Source organism: Typha angustifolia, chromosome 13 (assembly GCF_048772165.1).
Source record: "Typha angustifolia cultivar Huaian chromosome 13, ASM4877216v1, whole genome shotgun sequence".
NCBI classification, from domain to species: domain Eukaryota; kingdom Viridiplantae; phylum Streptophyta; class Magnoliopsida; order Poales; family Typhaceae; genus Typha; species Typha angustifolia.
Window position 1 is genome coordinate 677,546 of NC_133251.1, and position 24,228 is coordinate 701,773.

Here is a 24,228-nt window from a genome sequence, read left to right on the forward strand (position 1 = left end):
TTATCAGATCCCGTGACCTTGGACAAATTAGAATAGTGGTAGCAGGATTTATTAGATTTAAAAAGAAGAAGAAGAAGAAGAAAGAAGCAGTCAAAACCCAAAAGGGGGCTGCCAAAGTGGTTACTATATATTATCAACGCTATGGTTTGGCAGCCAATAAGAAGCTGCCAAGTACCCAACCATACTACCTTACAGTAATTAAACCCCATTAAAATGAGAAGGTCCTTTACTTCATTAAGACACCCATTATTCATTTACTCTCTCCAACAACCCTACCTTTTCCTTCACTCCTTTATCTCCCCCAATTCCCCTCCTCAAAAGTTCACACAACACAGACACGCTACTCCCACTCTATCAAACTCTCATGGCGACTTCTCTTCACTTCTCTCATCTACCAATCTTTCTACTACTTTGCTCACTCTACATTGTGAGCTCAGACTTGACTACTGATAGAACCGAGTGTTCTGAGCAGTTGGTGGGGCTCTCTACGTGCCTTTCTTACGTACAAGGGCATGCAAACTATCCTTCTCCGGACTGCTGTTCAGGGCTCAAACAGGTGCTGGGCAAGAGCCCCAAATGCCTCTGCGTGCTCATCAAGGACAGGGATGATCCAAATCTTGGCATCAAGATCAATGTCAGCCTCGCGCTCGACCTACCCACGGCTTGCAAGGTCCCGTCTAACATCTCGGAGTGCCCGAGTAAGTGTCTTAGAGCTTTAAGTTTTCGGGTTCTTTTTCTAGCATTTGGGTCTTTCAAGTAGTTTCTTTGTATGTTTATTTGAATTGGGTGTGTACTTGTAGGGCTTCTGAAACTGCCTCCAAACTCCAAGGATGCTGAGATCTTCGTGCCAAGTGGAAGTGAGAACACAGTTGCTCAAGGTAAATTGCTCTTCTGAGTAATACTACTATGGGAATAAAATACTACTACATGATGACAAATTCAAACATTTTGAGTTGGATTACAAATTATTTCTTGTGAATAGCACCATCTGGACATCCCCCTATGGTCAAGTTGGCCCACATCCTTAATGACAAATTGAGCCCCAGTATTCACCGGTAGGTGAATTAAGTAATTCCCAAACATTTGTACTAATGGGGCATTAATTGTTCGCGTAGGGGCATGTCGGACAAGGGACAATGACACTATTCGAAGTCATGGTCATAATTGTCCTACAATACTATTGATAATAAATAGTTTTTTTTGTGTGTGTGGAGATAATTATGCTTTCTTCCTACTTTCCTCTGTTACAGTGAAAGGGAACTCAACAAAAAGTGGGAGTGGGAGTAGAGTAGAGCAAGAGATTAGTAAAGGGAGCAGAGCTTATTTGGCTGAGAAGGCTCACTTCACAACGGAGTTAGTAGTCGGCTGTTTTCTTTTGCTTGTGATGCATTCTCTCTTCTTGAGTACCTGAAGAGGAATTGAAGCTTTCTTCTGACAGCCCATGTCACCTTTTGGTTCCTCGCATCCTTTTCTCTCTGGACTCGCCAAAACTATATTTCCCCCAGTTGTCAGCCATCACATGTACCATTGGATTGTCTTGAATCTGTTCTATTTCTCTCTCAATCTTAGTCATGGATCTGGTAGCAAAATATTGTAACGTCGTATTGTCGTATCATAGTTTCTTTGTTTGCAATGGAAATCTAGGCAAGAGCCACAAGAGACGTGCACATTTAACAGCATCAGGGGTTGGGTTGGTGGGCTGTTCAAAATCTTTGTAGGGAAGATCGCAGAAAGATCATAGCAGTACAAGTAAAATAAGTAAAACTTCAATTTCACACGCAATTAATACCAATAACTGCAGATAAGTAGATGTATGTCAGGTAACAATAATAACATGGAGTCCTTTTTACCATCGTAAGTTAGCACAGGATTGTGGTAACTGGGAGGATTTCTTGGACAATTTGTACAGAGAACATGACAGACATTCTTACCCATCACTTCAGGAGAGGAAAAGGAAATCAGTTGTTATGCTCTTGAAAGAAAATTTAACCATATTACACAGGATTCAACCAATGTCTCAGATAAACTGGAAATAATGGAATGCATAATAAATTAGAAGTAAAGTCAGTTTTGCTTGTCATTTTGCCTTCCATAGACAACTAGTGATTAGTGATGCACAGTGAACAAGAAAAAACACTACAAAATAACAGCTCTTCTCTGCTGACCTGAAAAGCCTGAGCAATTATGGAGTCCAATCGAGGACATCAAAGCCATGAATTATTTCTGCAGGCCAACTATACTGGTGGGGATTTCCTCTGTCAAGTTGAAGGCATCGCATTATTCCTCTTCTTGGCCAAGAAAATTATGATACTTTTCTCTGTCTGCTGCACGGATGCTCTTCAAGGTCTTGAGTGAATATATACATACCATCTGCAACATATCAAATCAATACTTAAAAAATTATGCCATTTAAATGTTGCTTACAAGTGCGTATCAGATTCTATCTTAAATAATCTCTAATGGCTATGGAATATACAACAAAAATTTAATTAGTAACCTAATTTTACTTAACAAAGAACACTGAAGACTTTTTAGGCCAAAACAGCATATGCATAAATATATGTAGGGGACTATAAGTCTGTGCCGCTATAAACAACTAAACAACTAAATCAATCAAGAATAATTTATTTAGCCATTCAATTCAAAAATATATAACTTAGTAATAGGAAAAATCCTAGCAGTAGATGGTTATACCACGGAAGTTGACTGTCACAGTATGAACCTCATATGTCATATATTACGGGAACGCAAAACTGATACTTTTCCAGAATTAACTTGCTTCACACTGGCATCCTATCTTTCTCAGCAATATCTCATGATGTAGAATTCACTCCAATGCAAGAGAGGTCTTCCCCGATTTCTTCTTCTTCTTCTTCTTCTCTGCCCATGCTGGTCCGTAAATCAGCAAATTGGTCCTACCAAACCGCCTATCAGCTATCTGCAGTGTTTAATCACTAGTGAGTACAAAGATTTTTTGATGCCCATAGAGGAATATAATCTGTAGACTACAATCAGCAACTTAAATTCTTTAACTTGGACTAAGAAGAAAATTAGGGAAATCATAAATCGACCTTTACGAGGTGTCCGCAAGTTTCTTCCATCGAGGTTTTCAGGGGATACTCAACTAGCTGAAGAGAGATATTAATACTAGTCATAAGTATATCAGAGAAAAATGATTAAAGGTTTAACACATGAATGAAACTCACAATAAAGCAGTCTTCTCCAACCAAAGGAGACTTTCCTAGTTGATTCATCAGTGTACTGTAGTTGACTGCAGTATATGGTGGTGTCACACTAATATAATCAAAGGAACTATCTTTATCTGCCAAAAAAAATGACATCATGAAGAGTGCAACTATTACAAGATTTGCTACAGGAATGAAAATCAAACTTATGCCTCAATGATTATCAAGTCACAAAATAGAAATTGAAATACCATAGTTTTTGTTCTATATGAAACTAGCTAATTTTGTAGAGGATAATTATATAATCATCATCATCTACAACAGTTAACAAACAAATATCATCAGTTTTTTATGTGCTCGGCATTTGCAGACAAAACCTAACCTTCAATGCAAAGATACAAAAGAAATAAAACAAAATGGATTCTCAAAATTTTGTGGCGGTCTCATCTCACAACAAACTATTTTCTGAATAATCACCGTGGATGATTCAACATTCATAACTTTGTTTTCTTTCCTCGTACTTTTATTTTTCTTCTTAAAGCTTCATATTTCTTGTTAAAAGGAGTACCTGTATACTGTTCAGCATGTTCCAAGAAACTCTCGACACGATTCATATGTATTGCTGATACATCAAGGAATCCAGTCCATTCTAAATTAGGCCGCAGGACTTCAGAAATAACCCAAGGATCCATCTCAACAAAGTGTGCCTGGAAGGGCATGATAAAATACAGATAAACCAAAAAAGAGTTATAACAAGTTTAACATCTCCCCTCCCCCAACAGCACACACACAGAGACAGAAAGTCGTAAATGTTCAAATAGCATAGAGATTTTTATTTTGAAGTTAGACAAACCTCTGAACATCCTCTGCTTATAGCTTCAATTCCAACGGATCCAGTGCCACTATACAAGTCTAACCAGCGACCTGGCCTTAATGAAGCAGGACAACCGCCAGCCACCTGTACATAACAGTGTCAAAATTAAGATAATTTATTCCACCATCCAAGCAGGATAATATAAGAATTGTCTGAGCATCAACCACGTTGGAAAATATGAAACCATAAAGCTTACTGACGAAAACCTCACCTGTAACATGTCAAAGGCTGCTCCTTTTACAACTTCCATCATTGGGCGAACATCCATCCCCTTGGGAGAAAGCAGTTTCCTTCTGCGAGCTTTCCCGCCTATCACCTAATAATAAAAAATTATAAACATAAAAGGCGACAACTTGAATAAATAAACTGGATCAATAAGGTAGAAAATTGTCTTTTTTCCCCTATCTTTACTAACTACAGAAATGGTGCTAATACACAGGGAAATGGCTGAACTCCGAGGACACTTGAATCATATATGATTCGGTGATATGCACCATCTAAACATCTAAGCTAAGTCATAGTAACATTGTTATTCCCCATGCAAAAGTTACTAGCAATAATTTCTTCTAATATCAAAGTAAGTATAATAGATAAAAGGTGAGGCAAAACGAATCAGGAAGGGGATCTTATCTTGATTTTGAATTAATAATCAGCTCCTAGCTTCAAAATTCATTTCAATTTAAACAATTACTGAGTATGAAGTTGTAAAACTGATTAAACAAGTTAAGGAATTAAGTGATTCCAGATTTCTCATGAGCTTTAACATTTCTCGATACTTCCTAAAGAATCATTTAATTTTGATGCTAAACAAAAGGTATTAACCACGCCAGTTCTCCCTAAGTTATGAATCCCACGAGTAGGCTTATCAGAACTGCAATGCCAAAAAATGCAATCATGACTCAAGAAATAGGCTACCTGAAGCAATCTATGAGTGGTCCGAGGACTCTTCTGCTCCTCCGGAGCCACGGGCGCTTTCCTCCCTTTCTCTGCTCCGTCTAATTCCTCCCGCCGCTTCCTCCTACTCCTTAACTACACATAATAAAGAAACACCCTTCCGGAGTTAAACTAGCACAAAATTCTGAACGTTTCGAGTAGGTAAGAAGAGAGAACTAGAGAAGGGCTTCGAACTCAAACCCTAGGTGATGGCTCGTCTACAAAGTCAGATGGATCGAGGCCATAGCTTTCCAGTATCTTCTTCTTCGTCTCCTCCCTCGTATAGGCCTCTCGGGCATCTGCAAATTGATGAAATCATCGACATGTAAAGAGAAAAGGAGAAAGATACATAGATAAAGACACTTACTGGAAGAGGAGACGGTGGTGAGTGGGGTCGGACGGGGGTAGCTTATGAGAGGAGAAGAGAGAAGAGAGGGGGACAGATGAGAAGGATAAGGTGGAGATGGATAGGAGTGGGAGGTAAGAGAATTGAGTACGGGAAAGAGGGGAGAGGAGATGGCGGAGGACGCCATTAGCGACTAAACCCTAGCTCGAACTTGGAGTTCTTCCCTCTTTATTCATGCCGGAACTCAGAAGATAGAAGAAAATAGCATACGGGTAGTATGAGCACGTACACGAAACCGTTCCTTTTATCATTCCAGTATCCATCGTCGATTTATCCTGGATAAATTATCCATTGCCAAGCGAGTTTTTTTTGACCAAATTAGTTTTTTATCTCTAACATCAATCCGACAGCCATTTAGAAGACCGGAAGACATACAACTACAAGAATCGTATGCTTCATAAATTTAAGTATGAAAAATTTCGAACTTGAGATTTGTTGGGGTACAACTCCACTGGAGCAGACCCCTCCAAAAATAGGCGTATGCTGCTTTGAGTGGCGAGCACACGGTATTCTTTAGTAAAAGGCGAAAGAATAGTTCGCTTTGTGCTCACCACGCAGCTGCGTGAGTTTTAACTGCGGAGCTGAGCTGCTTATAATGGCGCGCGAGCTTATGCTTTGGTTTGCTGCTTCCGATGTGGGACTAAAGTACGAAGAGTTTGTTACATCAAAAGATTTTAAAGGTATCATAACTGGTATTACTGTGCAAGGAATGACATCGATCTTCTCCTAAACGAGTCTTTTGAGTCATAATTTATGGCTGTAGAAATGGATAATAGAAGGGCATCATCGAAGGCATAGATGTTAACAACCATTCATTTGAATACCAAAAAGATTAACGCTTTTTGTCCTGATATATCAAACAATTTGTACAGCCATTTGTAGGGATGATAGACATTTAGATGTCAAAATTAATACATTTGCCTCAATGATGTGCTTAGGGTAAGCAACTGGTGGCTAAAATTATCAAGACAAAAGGAATGATAGTTCGAGAGAATTCAAGATACTTTTAAATTTCTTCATTATAGGAGACATACGGAAGTTCTGTCAGGAAGACAAGTGATTGTTTAACTTACAAAAGAATCTTATAATAAACTAGAACTTCGATCATTTTTCAGTAAGAGCCCATTCAGGACAAGGTGAGAAAATTTCTCAATAAAACAAACACCACTTTCTCTCATCAAAACACAAGTTTACTACGCCTCCCCCTTCAGGACAATGTGACAAGCATTGTCTAAATAGAACAAGGTTATCCCTATCTTAAAACCAGAGAAGATTTGAATAAGGGTATCACTTGTAGATATTTTGATACTGTAACAAAATTTTGGTACTTGTACATGAATATTAATCACCAAAACACACAGGCAGTCAGTTTTTCCTTTTCCGCTTATTTAGCAGGCCTTTCTCTGATAATGTTTTTAGTTTCTGCTCTTTTCTGACTTGTGCTTGATCTTCAAATCCTTCGTCTATCATCTTCATTTTTGCAACACGTCTAGCCTTGAACACCTGATATGCAAGCAATTCAGATCAAATCTACTAGAATTTAGTTCCAGCTAAGATTTATGACCACAGGGTCAAATGGAAGTTCCTGGTAATGATTTTGATGATTATAACTACGACGAAGAAACAAATACAATCTAATATTGTAAAACAGTTGGTTACTTTATTAAGGAACAATAACACATTCTATAAATAAATCACAAAAGGAGATGAAGGCAACTAGTCTACCTTGGTAATATCTTCAAGGACCTTTTTCTCTTCACACTGATATGCAACTAACTGCTTTTCTATAACGTCCTCTATCTCATGAAGAAGATTTATATCTCTCTGTAGAATATAAAAATATCAATGTTTAGCAACTCAAGCAAAAGTCTTGCTAAAGAAAGGAATATGTATGAATATTGCCACAACTCAAGACATAAACAAGCTTAGTTTTGATTGTTCAAGATAGTGGTGCACTTTCTATCTCACCTCTTCTTCATGTACCATTTCATTACATCTCCTGGCAAAGAATCATCTTGACACAGTATAACTGAGAGATATTAAGATAAAGCATCATTGAACACTATACCTCAGTGACAAAGCTTACAGAGAGGCCCCCTCTGCCAGCTCTTGCAGTCCTTCCTACACGGTGGACATAGTCTCGTGAATACCTGTAGTGGTATGAGAAATAAATGATACAGATTATAAAACATGTATCATAATTTTCTGATAGATAAAAGGTTCAGCAAAGCCTACAGAATAGTAAAAGATAAATGAAGATGAACCTGGGAATATCATAGTTGATAACAAGATCAACTGTTGGAATATCCAAGCCACGGCTAGCTACATCAGTGGCAATCAGAATGGGAACCTGACCAGATTTAAAGCGACTTAGTGAAGCAAGTCTTAAAGACTGGGACATATGGGAGTGTAGAGCAACTGCATCCTGATTGAGTTCTTCTAACAATAATCCCAGCAAATGGCAAGTCCTAAAGGGTCATTCAAAGAAGAATTATTAAAAAGAATATCAAAAACCAGTGACAGAAATTCTTATTACTTTCATATAAGTATAGGAGACATTTGAATGTTTTGAAGAAACAAAATCAAAAAGAGAGAGCGTACCTACAAGTGGATACAAATACCATTGCTGAACGAATACCATCCTCCTCCATTTTTGACAAAATATGGAAAAGATAAAGCTCCTTTCCATCGGGAGGGATATGAATGTATTGTTGTTTTAAAGATTCAACTGTTTTAAACCCTTCATATGCCTCAAAAAAGTAAGACTTGTTGCCAGATAACTCAAGCAACTCACGCAGATTGTCTGTCATTGTTGCAGAAAATAGAAGGGTTTGCCTAGTTTTTGGTAAACATTGAAATATCACTCGAAGCTCCTCCTCAAAATTGGCATCCAAAAGCCTATCTGCCTCATCCAGCACTAGAAACTGAGAAACCAAAATTATTTGGTTTTAGGCACCACCCAAAATGTATGAGGAAATCACCTTTCAAGCACACACTAAACTGGGAAGCAGATAATGATACTGAATCATGTAATGAGCAAAGGGACCAACAAGATGGGTTACAGAGCATCAAGTAGTTATGGACACATTGGCATTGGAATTCAAAAGGAAAACAAATAACAAGCATGCATTATGAGAGAAAATATTTCACATTCATTCTCAAACATGACCTGTGTTTTTGCACGGATATTTGTAAATCTTTCCTATCTTATTGCAGTCCATTATTCTAAACTAATCTTACAAAACCCTTTTTAAGAATTATATTTCAGCTTTGCTTTGCCTTATTTAGAAGGGGAAAAAGAGAGGAATACATATTCAGAGAGTATGAACTAACAACTTCCTAGAATAAAACAAGTTGTTCAACTAAATATATCTATTCATATCCTCTTCAGACTATCAAACAGTTTCTGAGTAACATCTCTCCATAATCTGATAATCATACTGATAAGAGATATCTGATTCAACAAGTATTTTATGCCTATCACCCAAGGGTTAATCGGACGGCAGATAGTAAACAACATTGAGATCAAGGATGCCAATAACCAACAATTCAATCATCTACCAGTTAGAACTGTTAAATCTGTATGACCCGAAATTGTTAGAAGTTAGCATCAATGCAGTGAAGTTCCCAATGAAATGAGTAAATTGATCTACCCTTTATATGAGCTCCCATGGAGAAATAGAACTTATAATTGGGAGCGTAATTAATAGAAACAAATCTTAGAGAAAGAGCTAGTATCTAATTATCTACACCCACCTTTGTCCTGGAGAAAACAGAAGCTATATCCGGATCCTCCTGAAGCAGTGTCTTGATCCTTCCCGGTGTCGCGATAACAACATGCGGTCGCCTCGCGAGCCCACGCGACTGCCCGAGAGAGTTGAACCCTCCGATGGCGACCATGCACCGCAAGTTAAGCGAGCATCCGAGCGCTCGGAACTGCTCGGCGAGCTGGCTCGCGAGCTCCCTCGTCGGGGTGAGCACGAGGGCGAAGACCCCATAGATGTCCTCGGCGAGGCGGTGGAGGATGGGAAGGGCGAATGCGGCGGTCTTCCCGCTCCCGGTTTGGGCGATTCCGAGGACGTCGTCACCGGCGAGGATTCGGGGGATGCAGCGGCGCTGCACGGGCGTCGGCCGCCGCATCTCGAGCTCGTCGCAAGTGGTCACAGCCCATTTGGCGAGGCCGAGGTCGGCGAAGGAGACTCCGCTACCGCCGGCGGCGGGCTCGTCAGCGACGGGGTCGCCGTGGTCGGTATCGACCGTCGTAGCGGTAGTGGAATTGGAGGGAGGAGGGTTAAGGTTTAGGGTTTTGGGTCTAGGTTTAGGCTTGGGTTTGGGTTTGGAAGAGAAGAGGCGGAAAGGCGCCTCTTCCCGAGAGTTGGCGGTGTCTTCCATCGTGCTCAGAAGATCGCCTTTGATGATTTAGGTCTTTATATTCTCTAATTTCTACACGAGTGGAAAATTCTAAACGGGTTTGGATTTAATTTAAACGGATTCACATCATAAACCCAGTAACTTCTAGCCACAGTTTCCCCCATCACTGCAACCTTTCCTTCTTAGCTCATATCGTCTCTCTCTCTCTCTCTCTCTCTCTCTCTCTCTCTCTCTCTCTCTCTCTAAACACATGGCTACCATGCTCTCTCCATCTCTGCCCCAACCTCCCCTTCCCTTCCCCTCTCTCTCTCCTCGCCTCCTTCCTGCGCCTCCCCGCTCCCTTCCCCTCTCCTCCTCCTCTTCTTCCTCTTCTTGGTCTCTCGAGCAACGCATCGAAGCTTCGTTATCCATCCTCGACCTCATGACCTCCCAATCCCTCTCTCCCGACCCCTCGCTCCTCTCCCTCCTCCTCCGCAGCTGCACCGAAGCTCGCAGCTCGCGTCTTGCCCGAGCGGTTCTTCGCCGAGCCCACAAACTGTTCGACGAAATGACCAGCCCAACCGTCGAGTCCTACACCAATCTCATCTCCATGTATCACAATGCGGGCTTCCATCGTGAAGCTCTAGGTGTCTATTTATCGATGAAAGACGACGGATCCGTTCGCCCCAACGCATTCACTTACACCACCGTGCTCAATTCTTGCGCGAGTGTTAAGGATTTGGAGTTTGGTATCGAAATTCACAATGAGATCGTGCGGGACGGATGTGAATCCGACGGGTTCGTTGCCGTTGCGCTGATCGATATGTATGCGAAATGTGGATGCGTCAGTGATGCCCGCGAGATGTTTGATAAATGTGGCGAGACACCATCGGCGGAAGCTTGCACCGCAATGGTCGAAGGTTACAGCCGGAATGGCAAAGCTAAGGAGGCGATGAAGTTAATTCGGAGAGCACTTCACGGTGGCCTTGATGCTGATGAATTGGGTTACGCGACGGTGATGAGGCCATGTGTCGCAGAAATGGCATTGAAGCAGGGACAGGAGATCCACGCCCACATGATCAAAACTGGGCATAAGCCAGGGATGAAAACTCTAAGATTGCTTGTAGAGTTGTATGAGAGTTGTGATAAGATGGTGATTGCAAAGCGGGTTTTCGACGATTTGGCTGTTAGGGATTTGCAGGTGTGGGGAAGAATGATTTCTGGATTTGTGAGGAGTAAACTCTATATAGAAGCATTGAAGCTGTACGTGGAGATGGTGTCTTTGGATATTAGATTCGATTCTTTCGCTGTTTGCTTGGCGCTGAAGGCATGTGTTGGTATGTTGAGTTTGGAGCACGGGAAGCAATTGCATGCTAGCGTTGTTAAGGTAGGCCTCCTGGTGGAAGACCCTGTGGTTGCTGACCTTGCCGAGGTCTACAGCAGCTGTGGTGAGAGTAAAGAAGCTTGTAAGTTGACAAGGAGACTGTTAACCAAAGTTTTGTGATTGGGTTGGAAAATTAGTCCTTTGTTATTATCCTGAAATGGGTCGAGTGTCAAAACCTTTTGTTATCAGATTGTAGATATTTGTGTTGACATGGATATCATCTCAATGATTTGGAACTGTAGATATATCATCAGTTACGAGGTGTTCCCAGTGCGAGGAATGGCAAGTTGATCATTTACATGTTATACTTGTAAGAACTGTTTCAGTTTTCCTCTTGTTTAGATGTTCTCCATCCGATCCATTGAACTCCAAATCATATCAGAACCATGAAGAAAGCAGTGAGAAGAAAGAATTAATCCTAGCAGAATTGTTATTATGTTATGAGAGAAAAAATTAAGCTAGATCACCTTGATATATATTGATGTCGATATAGCTACATAAAATTTAAGCAGATCACCTTGATATATATTGATGTTGATATAGCTACATAAAATTTAAGCAGGACTATTAGCTAATCACTTTCCTAAAAGAAAATCATGATGAGGAAGTTGTATAAGCAACATTAAATTGGAACTTCTGTTGAAATTAGCAAACAGGCAACTCGAGAACCTCAACCAGAAACTCCAAGCATTATAACTTAGTTCCTGTTAAGAGGAATAACAAGCAATTAAGTCTATAAACCATGAATTCTCTTAAAACATGTGTGCACAACTACTCATGCACAAAATTCACATAACCATCATCTTAGAAGATTAAGGTGCCAAAATTAGAGTCTGAAAAACTCTTTCTCCAAGTGCAAAAAAGCACAAAATAAAAGTCAAATCACCTTTCAAGCTTCAAATCTAATACTCTCAAGAAATTGATATACTAGACACCTTCTCAAACACATACTACAGGAAAAATAAATGAACTGAAGTGGATGGACCAAAAGTCTGACAGAGGCTCCTGTTTTTCCAAGCAAGATTGCAGAACAGCGGCTTCAGCGCAACCGCCTAGCCTCCCTTTCAGACTCAAGAAGGGTGAGGACATCCCCCTCCCTAACAGGGCCCTTAACATTTCTCATAATGAGACGATTCTGATCATCCAAAAACTTCACCCTGACTTGGGTCACTTGCCCTCTCGAACCAGTCCGCCCCATGACCTTCACCACAACTGCAAGCTTTACTTGCGACTCCATGCTGCATATGCAAATACCATTAAAGGAATCACACAATGCCCAGGAGAAGAGTTAATGACTAAACAAAAGGGCTACCGAAAAAAGAGCTTCAGTATGACTATTTGAATTCCAAATGTCGATCATATCTATAGTTAGCCCTTATACTGCTTGATTAGCCTCAGTCAGGATTTCCCGCTAGTTTAGAGGGTCTATATCATGCTAGTCTACAGAAGAGAATAAGAATCTATGAATAATAAATACTTCTAGGATTCTTGTCAAATGTTACTCATATGCTAGCCTATCCAGATAGTTCAGAGAAGGTTAGATGATGATGATATAGAGTTTTATATCTTCACACTTAAATAGATACCGTGAAGATAGTATGGGGAGGGAATCCACCTGTTAAGTATTGAAGTGAAACTAATATAGAAAATGACATATATGCTGTATCTACATGTGCATTTGGCGGACATCACAACTGGTAACGCCAAATTATCCACAAGAAATATCCTCGAGCAACAAAGATCACAACAAGAGAACAAATATGAAAGCCAAATCATAAGACAGATCACAAGATGACACAAAGTTCTGTTCTCCTAATCTAAGAGTTGTAATTATAATACAACCTGCTAAACAAATTAAACCCCACGAATATATATATGTACGAGAAATCAATGTGGTAAGATAAAGTGGAGATTTGCAAGAAAGTGATCTTAAGCACCTCTCAATCCAAGGAAGACGATTCCGATCTCACGACGAGGCGGCGGCTGGAGTAGAAGGCAAAACCCTAGCTCTTGTTATTTATATATAGGATATCATCGTATTTGATGGTTTATTTATTGACTCGAACGCCTTGAATGACTGATTTGCCCTCAACATCCAAGGCGAGTGTTCCAATGGGTTGGCGATGGACCCGATAACCCGTCCAGGTAAAATTGTGCGGATCCAATTGAAATCGAACATATAGAGAATACTCTTGTTTTGTTAATAATAAAACATCTTAAAAATCCCGACAGCTCAGCAGTCACCTCACTTCACCCCTCGCGTCGAAAGACAATATCTCACCTACCAGTGTCGGTCCGCTCACCGTTTGCCCTCTCTCTCTCTCTCTCTCTCTCTCTCTCTCTCTCTTCATCCCTTACGATTTCCCGATCCCAGATCTCATTCCACTATCCACGTTATTCCAACACTTATTCCGTCCATTTATCCCCAATGAAGGAGTCGACGGGGGGGACAGCACAATCCGGCGCCGATATACCCTTGAGTCAGAAATTAATCAAAGTAATCGGCAACGTTTGCTTCTCCGCCTTCGTCGTCTCGGTGTTAGTCGTCACCGTCATCGCTATCACCTACCAACCCCCCGACCCCTGGTTCCAGTCCTCCGCCGCCCTCACCACCTCCCTCTCTGCGGTGATCCACAACTCCACCTTCCAGAACGACGACTCCCTCCTCCGCACCGGCGAAGACCTCGTCCCCTTGCCATCCCCTTCTAATTTTCCTACTGTCGTATCTGTTCCTCCCGACTCCGCCCCCTTACCAACCCTCAATGCTTCATCCCCCTCCTGCGACGTCGTCAACTGCTCCGATCCCCGCGTCCTGGCTGCGATCAAGGAGTTCAACTCGCGCGCGTTCTTCCGGAAATCCATCGTGTTCTTGAGCTACGATACGCCGGTCCCGGGGCCGAAACCCGGGGAGTGCGACGCGGCGTGGAGGTTCCGCAATAGAAAGGAGAAGTCTTGGCGGCGGTACAAGGACTACCGCCGCTTTCGCCTCGTCCCGGGTGAGAACTGTACCCTCGATATAGTCTTCGTCGGAAAATTCCGCTCCGGGATCAACGCAGCCAAGCCCCGGCCTCGCCCTCGGTCGCCTTCCGCCCCTCCGGTAGCCCAGATCACGGATGTCGAGATCAACGATACCATCCCTACCGTCGGATCTGAGTCGGAATTCAAGAAAGGGAAGTACTTGTACTATACCCGGGGAGGCGACTACTGCAAGGGGATGAATCAGTACTTGTGGAGCTTCCTTTGTGGTCTCGGGGAGGCGCAGTTCTTGAATCGGACCTTCGTGATGGATCTAGGTGTTTGTCTCTCGGGGAGTTATACCCCGAGTGGAAAGGACGAGGAGGGAAAGGATTTTAGATTCTATTTCGATTTTGAGCATTTGAAGGAGTCGGCATCGGTGGTGGAGGAGGGAGAGTTTTTGCGAGATTGGAGGCGGTGGGACCGGGCAGGAGGCAAGAAGGGTGGTGGTCGGATCTCGGTTCGCAAGGTGCCTACTTATAAGGTTACTCCAATGCAACTCAAGAAGGATAAGAACACTATAATTTGGAGGCAGTTTGATGGGCCCGAGCCGGAGAACTACTGGTATCGGGTGTGTGAGGGCCGGGCTGCAAAGTACGTGCAGCGGCCCTGGCAGGCTATCTGGAAGTCAAAGCGACTGATGAACATTGTGTCGGAGATTGCTGGAAAGTTGGATTGGGACTATGATGCTGTTCATGTAGTCAGGGGTTGGAAAGCTCAAGACATTAAATTATGGCCCAATCTGGATGCCGACACATCGCCTGAAGCACTTGTGGATAAGCTAACAAAGGTGCTTAAGCCAATGAGGAATCTATATATTGCTACCAATGAGCCGTTCTATAACTATTTCGATAAGTTGCGGTCACACTTCAAGGTGCATTTGCTTGATGACTATAAGGAGATGTGGGGGAACACAAGTGAGTGGTATAATGAGACAGTGGCACTCAACAATGGGAAGCCGGTGACATTTGATGGGTATATGAGAGTGGCTGTGGATACAGAGGTGCTCTACAGGGCAAAAACACAGGTGGAAACATTCAGTAACTTGACAAGAGATTGTAAGGATGGCATCAACACCTGCTGAGGCATGCTCGGGCAGCAAAAAGGAGGGGGAACAATGGTGTGATTCGTTCTGATGCCTATTGATTTTTGGCGAGGTACTTCTTGATGCTAATGGACTAGGCAAATGATTTGCAACTGAAAAATCATGACGAATTCCGACAAGTACTTGTCATTGTATTTTGTTTGCTTTCTGTCTTATCTTTTTATTGTCACATTGTGTCAATTGATTATAGATTCATCTACTATTGTTGCCTGAGCTCTCATTAGCTAAATTTACAATGTGGTCTTTCATTTCTTTCCTTTAGCTTTGATCATTAACTTAGAGACCATTTGCATTTCTTAGCTGAATGGCTTAGATAACTGAAAGAATCCAAATATAGTACATTCAAAAAAGTATCTAACTGTAATCTTAACAAGAAAATGAATATTACTGAATCCAAGGTTATCTGGAGTTGAATTTATTGCGCTTTGTCTTGTTGGTGCTTCACTGCTGTGAATCAGAAAATTGTTGTTTGAGAACAACCAAACCTCTACTCTTATAAATCAAATAACCTCATGATAATTCAAGATACACCTCCTATAATAACAGTATCTACCACAATTATTTGTGAATAGTGGCTAATATGCTTAACCTTTCCTGAAATTGAGTTGCAGTGTTGTGGTTGAATAACTTATGTGAATTGAGAAGTTGTGGATTGTTTAAGTTTAGCGTTTGCCAAACTTTGCAGACCATTACACTTGTTAAACTGTAGCGTAACTTTGATCATCAATACAGATCTATTAAGACCTCCATGAAGGAGTTTTTTTTTTAAAGTAAGTTGGAACGAGGACCATCTGATTATGCTTCAAAATGATCTGTCTCCTAGTTGGTTAAATTGCCAGAATGGAGTATTCTACTTGTTGACGAGAACTGTACAGAATATCTTCTTTGTGTTCAGCATTCAACTTCCTTTGTTGAAAATGCACTCCTTTTGCCTACCAACAGATGCATGGGCATTTATTCCAAGTGCTAGAGAGAGTTCAATTTGATAAAAATCTTCGAAGGTTGTAAATGTACTGATAGAGCACAATATGCTTGTTGACAAGGATGATACAGAAGATATGATGCATGATGTACTAAAGAGAACATGACTGCTGTTATTGGTAGTTCCATAGTTTAACTGTATGATGTACTAAAAGAGAAGACAATAATACTTTGGTATGGACAAGTCTTACAATCAGCACATTCTTGAGCTTTATGAGTTTATCACTTGTTACACTGCGTGCAATGTTCAGTACAAGATTTTAACTTATACCTCAAAAGGAATATTGAAATAGCCTTTACACAGTATTATGTCAGCAAAAATTCAACTGGGTAACTTTTAAAGGAATTGTATTGAGTTGTATTCATTCACCAAAACTTCAGGATGTTTGAAGGAAGTGTTCCTCTACAATATCTAGAAAAGTAAGTTATTTAGTATACCTCTTTTCTGCACATACAATCTTATTTATTTAAAGAACTTTCTCTCCATCTAAAACTGCCAAGTGTGTGTTGTTGCTTTTGCAACTCTTGTTTTGGTGTAGATGTGTCTGTCTGTTTTGTACGCGGGCTGCCTATATTTCTCAGAGGAGCAGATCTAGGAGGCCCTCCAGATCTCGGAGACAGGTTCACTTGTTCTAATGAACGGACCTGGAGCTCCGACGGGTAGTCCCTCACACACCCTATCCGAGGTCCGGCACCGGTAGTCCACTTGCAGGATAACTGCTTCCCCAACTGGTATGACTTTGTTTCTTTCTTTGAGTTGATCCTATGAAGGATCAACTCTGGTGGTACAGATGGTTCTTCTTCCTCTCCCTGCTCCTCAGCAAATAGGTTTGATTTGCGGTACTCGAAATGTCTATCAGATGTAGATACTTTCAGGGTTTCGTCATTTTCTGATGAACTGAGCCTCGCTGGTTCGTCTACATCCTCTTCTTCTTCACTCTCTTCTGGGTCCTGTAGTACTTTCTTTTGAAGCTTGTCTGGAAGATCCAACTTAGGTGATTCTTCTCTCATGCTTTCTCCTTTTAGTTTTGATTCAGTAGAGAAACTAGTAGGATGTGCTCCTCCAGAAGCCTCTAATAAGCTTCTCCTCTCTGATGTAATTGTGTCCTCTGTTCCACAAGGAGCATGAGAGTACTTCATCTCCTCTTCAGGTTTAATGAAGATGGAATGGCTGCTTCTTAGTCTACTGCAGAAGTCTTCCTCATCTTCTGTTGGACTTAACTGTATGAAATGGAAAGCAAGATAAATCAAGTCAGATACTGACTCCATTGTAAATATCCATTAAGTTTTAAATGTAAGCTTAATGCAAACATAAGTAGGAATAGAAGTAGGAAGCTTACCTTAACGTTGATAAGATTGACATTGTTCTCCTTGAGAAAGCTCATTAACTCCAGAAAATTTTCTTCCGTAGGGCGGTAATGGCCGCTATGAGGCCAGACAGCCTGCCAAAACAAAATGAGGTTAGCCAACTTCATTAACATTATCTCAGTGATGAGATGCAAATAATTCTACTAATATATATTTGTATGTACCCTAAGAATGCCATCTTCAACTATTAATCTCCCAGCAGCAGATGTAGCTCCTCCAGCGAGAAAACTGGAGTGCTGAAATGTTCCCTTTTTCTTCTGCAATGCAGAATAATGAGGTCAAATAATTTATCAAAAGATTGGCAAGTTAAGAATACTTGCAGGTAACAAAATTTTATACCTGGCCCACATATAAATTCTTTGATGTGCTCAGCACAAAGATCCACTTTGCATCTTTGGGACCCCCTGATGTATCTAGGAGTTGCCTGCTCCCTCTGTACATGAACTTGCCATCCTCAACTATAACTTCATAGGCCTCCCTTTCTATCTGAAAATTGTGAAAAATATCTCTCTGTAAGATCAAACTTTTTAGGACATAGAATCCTAGTAAACTCGTTTCATCGAAGAGACTTACCGGGCCGAGATACTTGATGCACTGCTGTTGAAGCTTTGATCGAGGGCAGTGCTCTTCAAGACTGACCTCCTTCCCCTCTCCTACATCAAGCCTGTGAACTCAAAATAGTTGAACTTCAGAATTTGGTTCAGGAAGTCCTCAGACCTAAAGAAATAGGACTTTTGAAATCTACCAGTAGAAGAAGGGTTGCTTGCTCTCGCAGCGGAGCCAGCAATCGTAGTAGTAATGAAGGTTGTGACCGTATCGATGTCGAGGGTCAATCTGTCCAAGGAATAGCAATGAGTATACCATTACTTCATGCCATGAGGAACAGATATTTGCATAATTCATGGTATCTTTTAATCTCTGATACTTACTGCCTCGAGCCAATGCTGCAATGCGAGTTTCTGAGCTTTCTCATCCTTAGATAAACCTTTGCCAACCTGAGACAAGAAAAGGAGATCATAAGTTCATCGACAAATTTCAAATATCGCGCAATCCTATGCTCAATTGTTATGATCAATCATCAGTACCTTAGCAGCCCTAGTTCTTGCCCTTGACCATTTAGAAACAGCTGATTCAGGTTTCTCTATGTCAAAGAATGACACAGAGCTTCTCTTGAGCAAAGCAAAATCTAGTAATTTCCACCTAATTTAAACAGTAGAAAGATCATCTTAGCTGCTGAACAAGAACAGAGAATTGAATAGAAGCTAAATGAAGAAACAAAATTAAGTCCATACCATCTCTGTTCTACAAGAACAGCACAATCTGCAAGCTGCCTTCTTGTTCTAAAACTCTTGTAGACCTTCTGCAACTTCACTGCAGCTTCATGTTTTGGGCTTTGGGCTCCAACCGCCGCCCTCTTTCTTGAAGGCTTAAACCTTGATTCAGTGAAACCTATTGGCTTTGCATCTTTCTCAGAAGTAGGACTAGTTAATGAGATCGTGGTTTCCAAGTGAAAGGGATCCATTTCTTCGCGGTTAAAGCTCAGAGATCCTCCGATTATGAGCTTCCCGGAGCCGAAAGCTTTGACGATGGCGGGCTCCGAGTCGCGGCCGTTGAAGCTGACGGAACGCAAGGTTGTCTTCACATTGTCCGGGATATGGAAAGATCTCATAAATATAGATTCGAAGCTTTCGTCTAAAAGATCGTAGTCATCTCCTTGACATGATAGACCTAAGCCCATTTTGATGTTGGAATGGAGAGGAGCATAAAATTGAATGAAAAGCAGCAATGTTTTATATCTCCTCCTGTAAAGAAATTTGACGATTTGAGATAAAAAAAATTTACCTTCTTTTAGTGTACCAAGTATGAGCAACGCATGCAATTAGCAAAGAAAACCAAATCACGTTTATGTAACACAAGAAAGCAATCAAATTTCCTTTGTGATTGAATTGCCTGCAACAAGATTAAGTCGAGAATTACTATGAAACGAGAGAACTGATAGAACCAGAATTTGATCTCCTAAAGCATCAAAATTTCATGGATAAATTGGAAAAGAAAGCTTTTTCTTCCAATTTCTTATGAACCTATGAACGAGAAACATCACGGGAACACAACCCAATTCATGAAATCTCTATCAAAACTGGAAAATAAAGAAGAAAGGCCAAAATCACACATAAAAAAGAAAACCCATTTCATATTTCCTTCTAAATCCAACAAAATAAGCAACACAATCGCACCTTTTTGCGTCCCTTGTCTTCTTCACCTTCAGAACCACCTCCAGAAGAAAGAAGGGAGTAGGAGGAGAGAAACCAAAGGCAGAGAAGAGAACGCGAGAGGATAGTGGAGGATGGTAATGGTAATGGTAATGGTAATGGCAATGGGAAGAAATGGTCAGGAGAAATTTTAGAACAGGGTGGTTTTCCTTTTCGGCTCTCCTAAAATAAGGTGCGCAAAATGATAGTTTTAGCTAATCTAAGGTGGTGGTGTGTACTTATATAGGAGGAGATGAGCAGAAGAAAGAAGAGGGGAGAGAGAGAGAGAGAAGAGAGAGATACAAACTTTTCAATCCACGTGTTCTTGGAGAATCCACTGAGAGATGCAGTCCTATCACATATCACACGGATTCCACCGTAAAACGAATTGTTTAACTGACCATTTCCAGGGATATTTCTCGCCATTTTTTTCCCTCATTAATGATCTTTCACTATCTATATTTTGGTTATCTATTTTGTTTCTTAAGCATTATATCTCCTCTCTTTCTTCTTCCTCTATTTGAGTTCATATTGGTTGAAGAAAATTTTGATTGTATACATAAACAAATTAGTCCATTATCCAACCATACATTAAATCTAGTTTTTTCTAGAGATTATTATGAGCTTAATTATGCACATTCTATCATCTAACTCTTTTAACTTATTAAAACAACCTTTAAGGTGTCTTTTAGACTTTTTGGATAAAAAGAACAACAATATAGAAACTATTGGTTGAGCCATCAACATTAGAAGTCCATGGTGGTCTTTGCTACAAGACCTAATCAACTTGAAACTTCTTTACAAGTTAGTGACTAGAATTCTTCTAAGGTTAAGTTCACGTGGATTCTATTCTACGTTAAGAGTCTAATTTTTCTCCTTCTTGACTTATTCAAACCAATGTCTACCTTTTAGACTTCCATCTTGCCGATACCTTCGTGTATCGCACTTTATACTATGTGTTTATTGTGGAAAATCTTTTATTTTCTCATGTATTTTTACATGTATTTGTGAGTTTCATCCTTCAATTTATAAAAAATGTTGAATAAAATATTAGTATAAGCTAAAATGAAGAAGAAGAATATGCCAAAAAAGAATCCTAAAGGGAAAAAGAAAAGGAAAAGATTAGTATGAATTCAAAGAAGCATTCTTGTGCTAGTGATGTCAAGGCTCACGCAATGTTTGGGGGAGGTTGACATCAGCCGTAGGGGATTAAGTCAACGCATCAAAGGAAGGGGAAATTATACCCAAATCTAATGAGGATTCAAGAAACGACTTCGTTTGACACGCCACTGGTGTCTAGTTAAGTCAACGCTGCTGTTGATTTTAAAGAGAGCGAGTCTTCTTCCAAGGAGTGACTTGCAAAGAATTAATGAAGGGGTCTTCGTATCTTTGTCGTGATCTTTTCTCAGTTTGGGGTTGATATGAAACTCCTAAGTATACAAAATATATTTATTATGCATGTAATTTAGAGGGAAATTAACGTTTGCTTTTCATGAATACTCACTAATTTCTCTATTAATTGGAGTGGTTGGATGACTCTCTTCTTCTTCTTCTTCTTTTGTTGGGGGTACTTTAATTTAAGATTTGATCGTCAACTATACCATACCGAAGTATGTTGGTAATTTAAATACATGGAGACGTTTCTCTTGGCTTTCGTTGGCGTAGGGGAATAGAAGAAGATAGGAAAAGAGTCAACGTCACCGTCAGGTCCAACTGTCGTCACGAATCCCCAGGATACGCTTTAAAAGGTGTGCTGATTATGATTTGATGCAAGTTGACCTAATCATGCACTTCCAACGTCCTTAATTACATATGTTAAATCTTAGACCTCGTGTAGTATTTTTGGGTGCCATCGGATGCACCAACTCATGCATATTTAACATTTGGGTCCAGGCTAATCCTGTCAAGGAATATGAAGTACAATCTATCTAAAGTGGTACAGAGAATTTTAAATTTTTATCATGTCAGATGTCATCACATTCGCAAATAACTAAAAAGATGAATAATAATTTTTAACAGAGTATCAACTCTTTTATTCACAGAATGTCAGGCCTAATTATCTCCACATCTCCTCCTCCTCGAGGTGGTTTCAAAAAGTCGTGCTGATTAAGATTTTCCGATGTCTCTGATTATAATCGCTAAATTTTAGATTTTTTATAAACACGATTTAAAATATTTAAATATATAAAATTAATGCGTTGATATATATCTAACGGTATTCTAAACTAATCTAGATAAATCAGCTCATATTGAATCCACGATCAATATGGGATATTAGTACATCAACAACAATAATTAAGAGATCATTTTACTAGGAGTAAGAAGCATGCTCCATCTAAACGCAAAAGTAGTGATTGAAAAGAGAAAATTTAAAACCTTTTATCTTAATTACGTCAGATGTCAATATATCAGCACCAAAGATGATCATGGCAGCACCTATCGTCTGCCACGTGGCATGACCCATCCCTTCCAGTTGGGCGCGAATAAAAAGGACAAAGGGATGGGACCAACCATAGCAAGATAGGTTGGCCCCTCGCCATGGATACTCCTCATGTGAGATGGTACAGCCAGAGAGTACTAGAGAGAGAAAGTAACAACCAACCTAGAGAGAAAGAGAGAGAGAGAAGAGAGATGATTGAAAAGTGTCGGTTTCGTCAGAGAAAGGATGAGAAATGGGGTAAGGAGTACTTGAAGACTGCAGTTAGGCAGCTGAGCTGCTTCTCACTGTCCCTGTCTCAAAATAATATTTATGGAGTCGGTGAGAAGATTTTTAGTAGTTTACTGGGAGAGAGAGAGAGATGTTAGTGATGGATTCTTTGATCATTTGTAGTTAAAAACATATCCACCCATAATTAATAAAACTGGTATTCAAAAGGACATTAGTATGAATCACCATTGGTAGGTCCGGATTACTTTGTGACCATTAGTTCTTCCCTTTTTACCAACTCTCTTCATCTTAGTGAAGACCCACAAATCTAATCAGTTGAAGTCGGTGGATTACGCAGATCAGAGCAGGATGTTCATAGATGATAGATGTTAGGATGATAAATTGGTCCAAATAAAAAGGCTTAGACGAATTTAGAACATCGATATTTCCAAATGCGTTGTTTACAAACGTGGTGGGGTTTACAGAAGATCAGACGCATAACTTTAACCTCCAATTTTTTATTTCAATTTTGTAAGTTTATAGATTTTTATTAACTTACCATTTTTATTTTCAAATCTGTATATCACATCAATTTGGAGGCTGCCAGATCTTTTGTATTTATTTTTGCGAATTCATACCACAAACCAAACCTATGGTCTACTCTGATTCAAAGTTTAATTAAAAACTTGGGTTCAGTGCTATCTCATATGGAGACCCAAGTTTATTCTATCCAACCGAACTGTGCTAATGTATGATGCTCTATCAGACCGAGGTTTTTTGGATATACATTGATTATGGAATTGACGGCGTGTTTATATTATTCTAATTTTATTATCTTTCATCTATTCATGTGTAATTCAATGGGCCGCAATTAGCTATTAAATGGAATGGTCACTTGTCATATATGATAGCATAATATGATGTACATTGGGATGAGGATTGGATTAAGAGTCAAACAGCCAATTGTTTTGGCTGAAAATAGCAGATTTACTGATAAGATCTCCAGCTTGGCTACTGAAAGGAAACAGCTGTTCTCTTAGCAGTCTATTGAATGTGATATACAAACTGTTCCTTTTGGACACCCTGTAGATCTATTGTTCACCAAATCATCTGACCCGTTTCTTCCCTTGTTCTCTTTTTTAAAGTCAAGACGCGTCTTCTTAATTTTACCCACCTAGATCTTTGTTTTTATTAGTCATGAGAAGTATATAATATTGGAAAGGTTTTGTAGTGTGTTTTTTTGTGTGGAGTTTGCAGCTAAGGTACAAAACTCGCGATTGGCAAGCCATGACTTTTGAGATCATAAACGAAGCAGTGAGAGTCCAAAACAAAAAGAGGGGGGGAGCTTGGGAATCAAAAGAGGATTGGGTTTGAACAATTAGTTGGTCAACTTGTCTATCATTCTTTATCTACTTGCGGGAATTTAACAATTCATAATGAGTGCTCTTGATGCATTTTTTTTCCAGCAAACAAACAAAGAGGATGGTGGACTTTTGACAAAAGGGTTTTAAGGCATTGGTGGTAGTTATGTCCTTTGGCGTATAATATTTTCTAGTTGGTTTTAGACGGAACAATAATAAGACGACGAAAAACAAGATTAGAAGGTTATAATCTAACCCATGAGCTTGTTCACATTGCATATATTAAAAGCTATCTTTCGTTGAATATTTCTGCTCGAGTTGTATCATTAGGCAATGTAAACGCTCTGATTGGAAGACTTGGAGTAGCCAA

The 24,228-nt window shown here is 40.2% G+C and overlaps 7 protein-coding genes and 1 non-coding gene across 8 annotated transcripts; 3 read left to right on the forward strand and 5 right to left on the reverse strand.

Annotated features, from left to right (window-relative positions):
• The first annotated feature begins 251 nt into the window (after positions 1 to 251).
• LOC140774833 (non-specific lipid transfer protein GPI-anchored 14-like) lies at positions 252 to 1,612 on the forward strand. Its single transcript, XM_073117978.1, has 3 exons — positions 252 to 698; positions 801 to 878; positions 1,251 to 1,612. The coding sequence occupies exons 1-3, from the start codon at positions 365 to 367 to the stop codon at positions 1,409 to 1,411; spliced, it is 573 nt and encodes a 190-aa protein (XP_072974079.1). The 5' UTR covers positions 252 to 364; the 3' UTR covers positions 1,412 to 1,612.
• A 205-nt stretch (positions 1,613 to 1,817) lies between these two features.
• On the reverse strand, positions 1,818 to 5,949 carry LOC140774832 (uncharacterized). Its single transcript, XM_073117976.1, has 10 exons — positions 5,360 to 5,949; positions 5,194 to 5,291; positions 4,975 to 5,088; positions 4,271 to 4,375; positions 4,039 to 4,143; positions 3,754 to 3,892; positions 3,207 to 3,322; positions 3,072 to 3,128; positions 2,695 to 2,938; positions 1,818 to 2,370 (listed from the first exon to the last, which is right to left on the reverse strand). Exons 1-9 carry the CDS (start codon positions 5,523 to 5,525, stop codon positions 2,828 to 2,830), a joined length of 1,011 nt encoding a protein of 336 aa, XP_072974077.1. The 5' UTR covers positions 5,526 to 5,949; the 3' UTR covers positions 1,818 to 2,370; positions 2,695 to 2,827.
• On the reverse strand, positions 5,843 to 5,958 carry LOC140775201 (U5 spliceosomal RNA). Its single transcript, XR_012106691.1, has one exon. It is a non-coding gene; the product is annotated as a U5 spliceosomal RNA (small nuclear RNA).
• A 473-nt stretch (positions 5,959 to 6,431) lies between these two features.
• LOC140774681 (DEAD-box ATP-dependent RNA helicase 36) lies at positions 6,432 to 9,935 on the reverse strand. Its single transcript, XM_073117768.1, has 6 exons — positions 9,155 to 9,935; positions 8,000 to 8,322; positions 7,663 to 7,866; positions 7,467 to 7,548; positions 7,124 to 7,222; positions 6,432 to 6,901 (listed from the first exon to the last, which is right to left on the reverse strand). Exons 1-6 carry the CDS (start codon positions 9,788 to 9,790, stop codon positions 6,764 to 6,766), a joined length of 1,482 nt encoding a protein of 493 aa, XP_072973869.1. The 5' UTR covers positions 9,791 to 9,935; the 3' UTR covers positions 6,432 to 6,763.
• Positions 9,936 to 10,019: 84 nt separating this feature from the next.
• On the forward strand, positions 10,020 to 11,252 carry LOC140774946 (pentatricopeptide repeat-containing protein At4g39530-like). The gene has a single exon (XM_073118140.1). It carries the CDS (start codon positions 10,020 to 10,022, stop codon positions 11,250 to 11,252), a length of 1,233 nt encoding a protein of 410 aa, XP_072974241.1.
• Positions 11,253 to 11,879: 627 nt separating this feature from the next.
• On the reverse strand, positions 11,880 to 13,179 carry LOC140774682 (small ribosomal subunit protein eS28-like). Its single transcript, XM_073117769.1, has 2 exons — positions 13,070 to 13,179; positions 11,880 to 12,370 (listed from the first exon to the last, which is right to left on the reverse strand). Exon 2 carries the CDS (start codon positions 12,367 to 12,369, stop codon positions 12,172 to 12,174), a length of 198 nt encoding a protein of 65 aa, XP_072973870.1. The 5' UTR covers position 12,370; positions 13,070 to 13,179; the 3' UTR covers positions 11,880 to 12,171.
• A 219-nt stretch (positions 13,180 to 13,398) lies between these two features.
• LOC140774680 (uncharacterized) lies at positions 13,399 to 15,465 on the forward strand. Its single transcript, XM_073117767.1, has one exon. It carries the CDS (start codon positions 13,561 to 13,563, stop codon positions 15,229 to 15,231), a length of 1,671 nt encoding a protein of 556 aa, XP_072973868.1. The 5' UTR covers positions 13,399 to 13,560; the 3' UTR covers positions 15,232 to 15,465.
• Positions 15,466 to 15,686: 221 nt separating this feature from the next.
• On the reverse strand, positions 15,687 to 20,043 carry LOC140774679 (IQ domain-containing protein IQM2-like). The gene is made up of 10 exons (XM_073117765.1): positions 19,836 to 20,043; positions 18,894 to 19,403; positions 18,687 to 18,801; positions 18,531 to 18,596; positions 18,347 to 18,435; positions 18,175 to 18,265; positions 17,941 to 18,087; positions 17,766 to 17,858; positions 17,574 to 17,675; positions 15,687 to 17,454 (listed from the first exon to the last, which is right to left on the reverse strand). Exons 2-10 carry the CDS (start codon positions 19,337 to 19,339, stop codon positions 16,693 to 16,695), a joined length of 1,911 nt encoding a protein of 636 aa, XP_072973866.1. The 5' UTR covers positions 19,340 to 19,403; positions 19,836 to 20,043; the 3' UTR covers positions 15,687 to 16,692.
• Positions 20,044 to 24,228: the final 4,185 nt, after the last annotated feature.

Bases quoted from the DNA above. Each gene is read 5' to 3' on its own strand.
- LOC140774833 (XM_073117978.1), top strand. From the start codon at position 365: ATGGCGACTTCTCTTCACTTCTCTCATCTACCAATCTTTCTACTACTT. The intron at 699-800 runs GTAAGTGTCTTA...GTGTACTTGTAG, and splicing joins TAACATCTCGGAGTGCCCGA to GGCTTCTGAAACTGCCTCCA. The intron at 879-1,250 runs GTAAATTGCTCT...CCTCTGTTACAG, and splicing joins TGAGAACACAGTTGCTCAAG to TGAAAGGGAACTCAACAAAA.
- LOC140774832 (XM_073117976.1), bottom strand. From the start codon at position 5,525: ATGGCGTCCTCCGCCATCTCCTCTCCCCTCTTTCCCGTACTCAATTCT. The intron at 5,292-5,359 runs GTAAGTGTCTTT...ATCAATTTGCAG, and splicing joins CACCACCGTCTCCTCTTCCA to ATGCCCGAGAGGCCTATACG. The intron at 2,939-3,071 runs GTCGATTTATGA...TAAACACTGCAG, and splicing joins CTTGCGGACACCTCGTAAAG to ATAGCTGATAGGCGGTTTGG.
- LOC140774681 (XM_073117768.1), bottom strand. From the start codon at position 9,790: ATGGAAGACACCGCCAACTCTCGGGAAGAGGCGCCTTTCCGCCTCTTC. The intron at 8,323-9,154 runs GTGGGTGTAGAT...TTGGTTTCTCAG, and splicing joins CTGTTTTCTCCAGGACAAAG to TTTCTAGTGCTGGATGAGGC. The intron at 7,223-7,466 runs GTATAGTGTTCA...TATATTCTACAG, and splicing joins CTGTAAGCTTTGTCACTGAG to AGAGATATAAATCTTCTTCA.
- LOC140774946 (XM_073118140.1), top strand. From the start codon at position 10,020: ATGGCTACCATGCTCTCTCCATCTCTGCCCCAACCTCCCCTTCCCTTC.
- LOC140774682 (XM_073117769.1), bottom strand. From the start codon at position 12,369: ATGGAGTCGCAAGTAAAGCTTGCAGTTGTGGTGAAGGTCATGGGGCGG.
- LOC140774680 (XM_073117767.1), top strand. From the start codon at position 13,561: ATGAAGGAGTCGACGGGGGGGACAGCACAATCCGGCGCCGATATACCC.
- LOC140774679 (XM_073117765.1), bottom strand. From the start codon at position 19,339: ATGGGCTTAGGTCTATCATGTCAAGGAGATGACTACGATCTTTTAGAC. The intron at 18,802-18,893 runs GTATGGACTTAA...TGTTTAAATTAG, and splicing joins GTTCTTGTAGAACAGAGATG to GTGGAAATTACTAGATTTTG. The intron at 18,436-18,530 runs GTAAGTATCAGA...TTCCTTGGACAG, and splicing joins TGCAGCATTGGCTCGAGGCA to ATTGACCCTCGACATCGATA.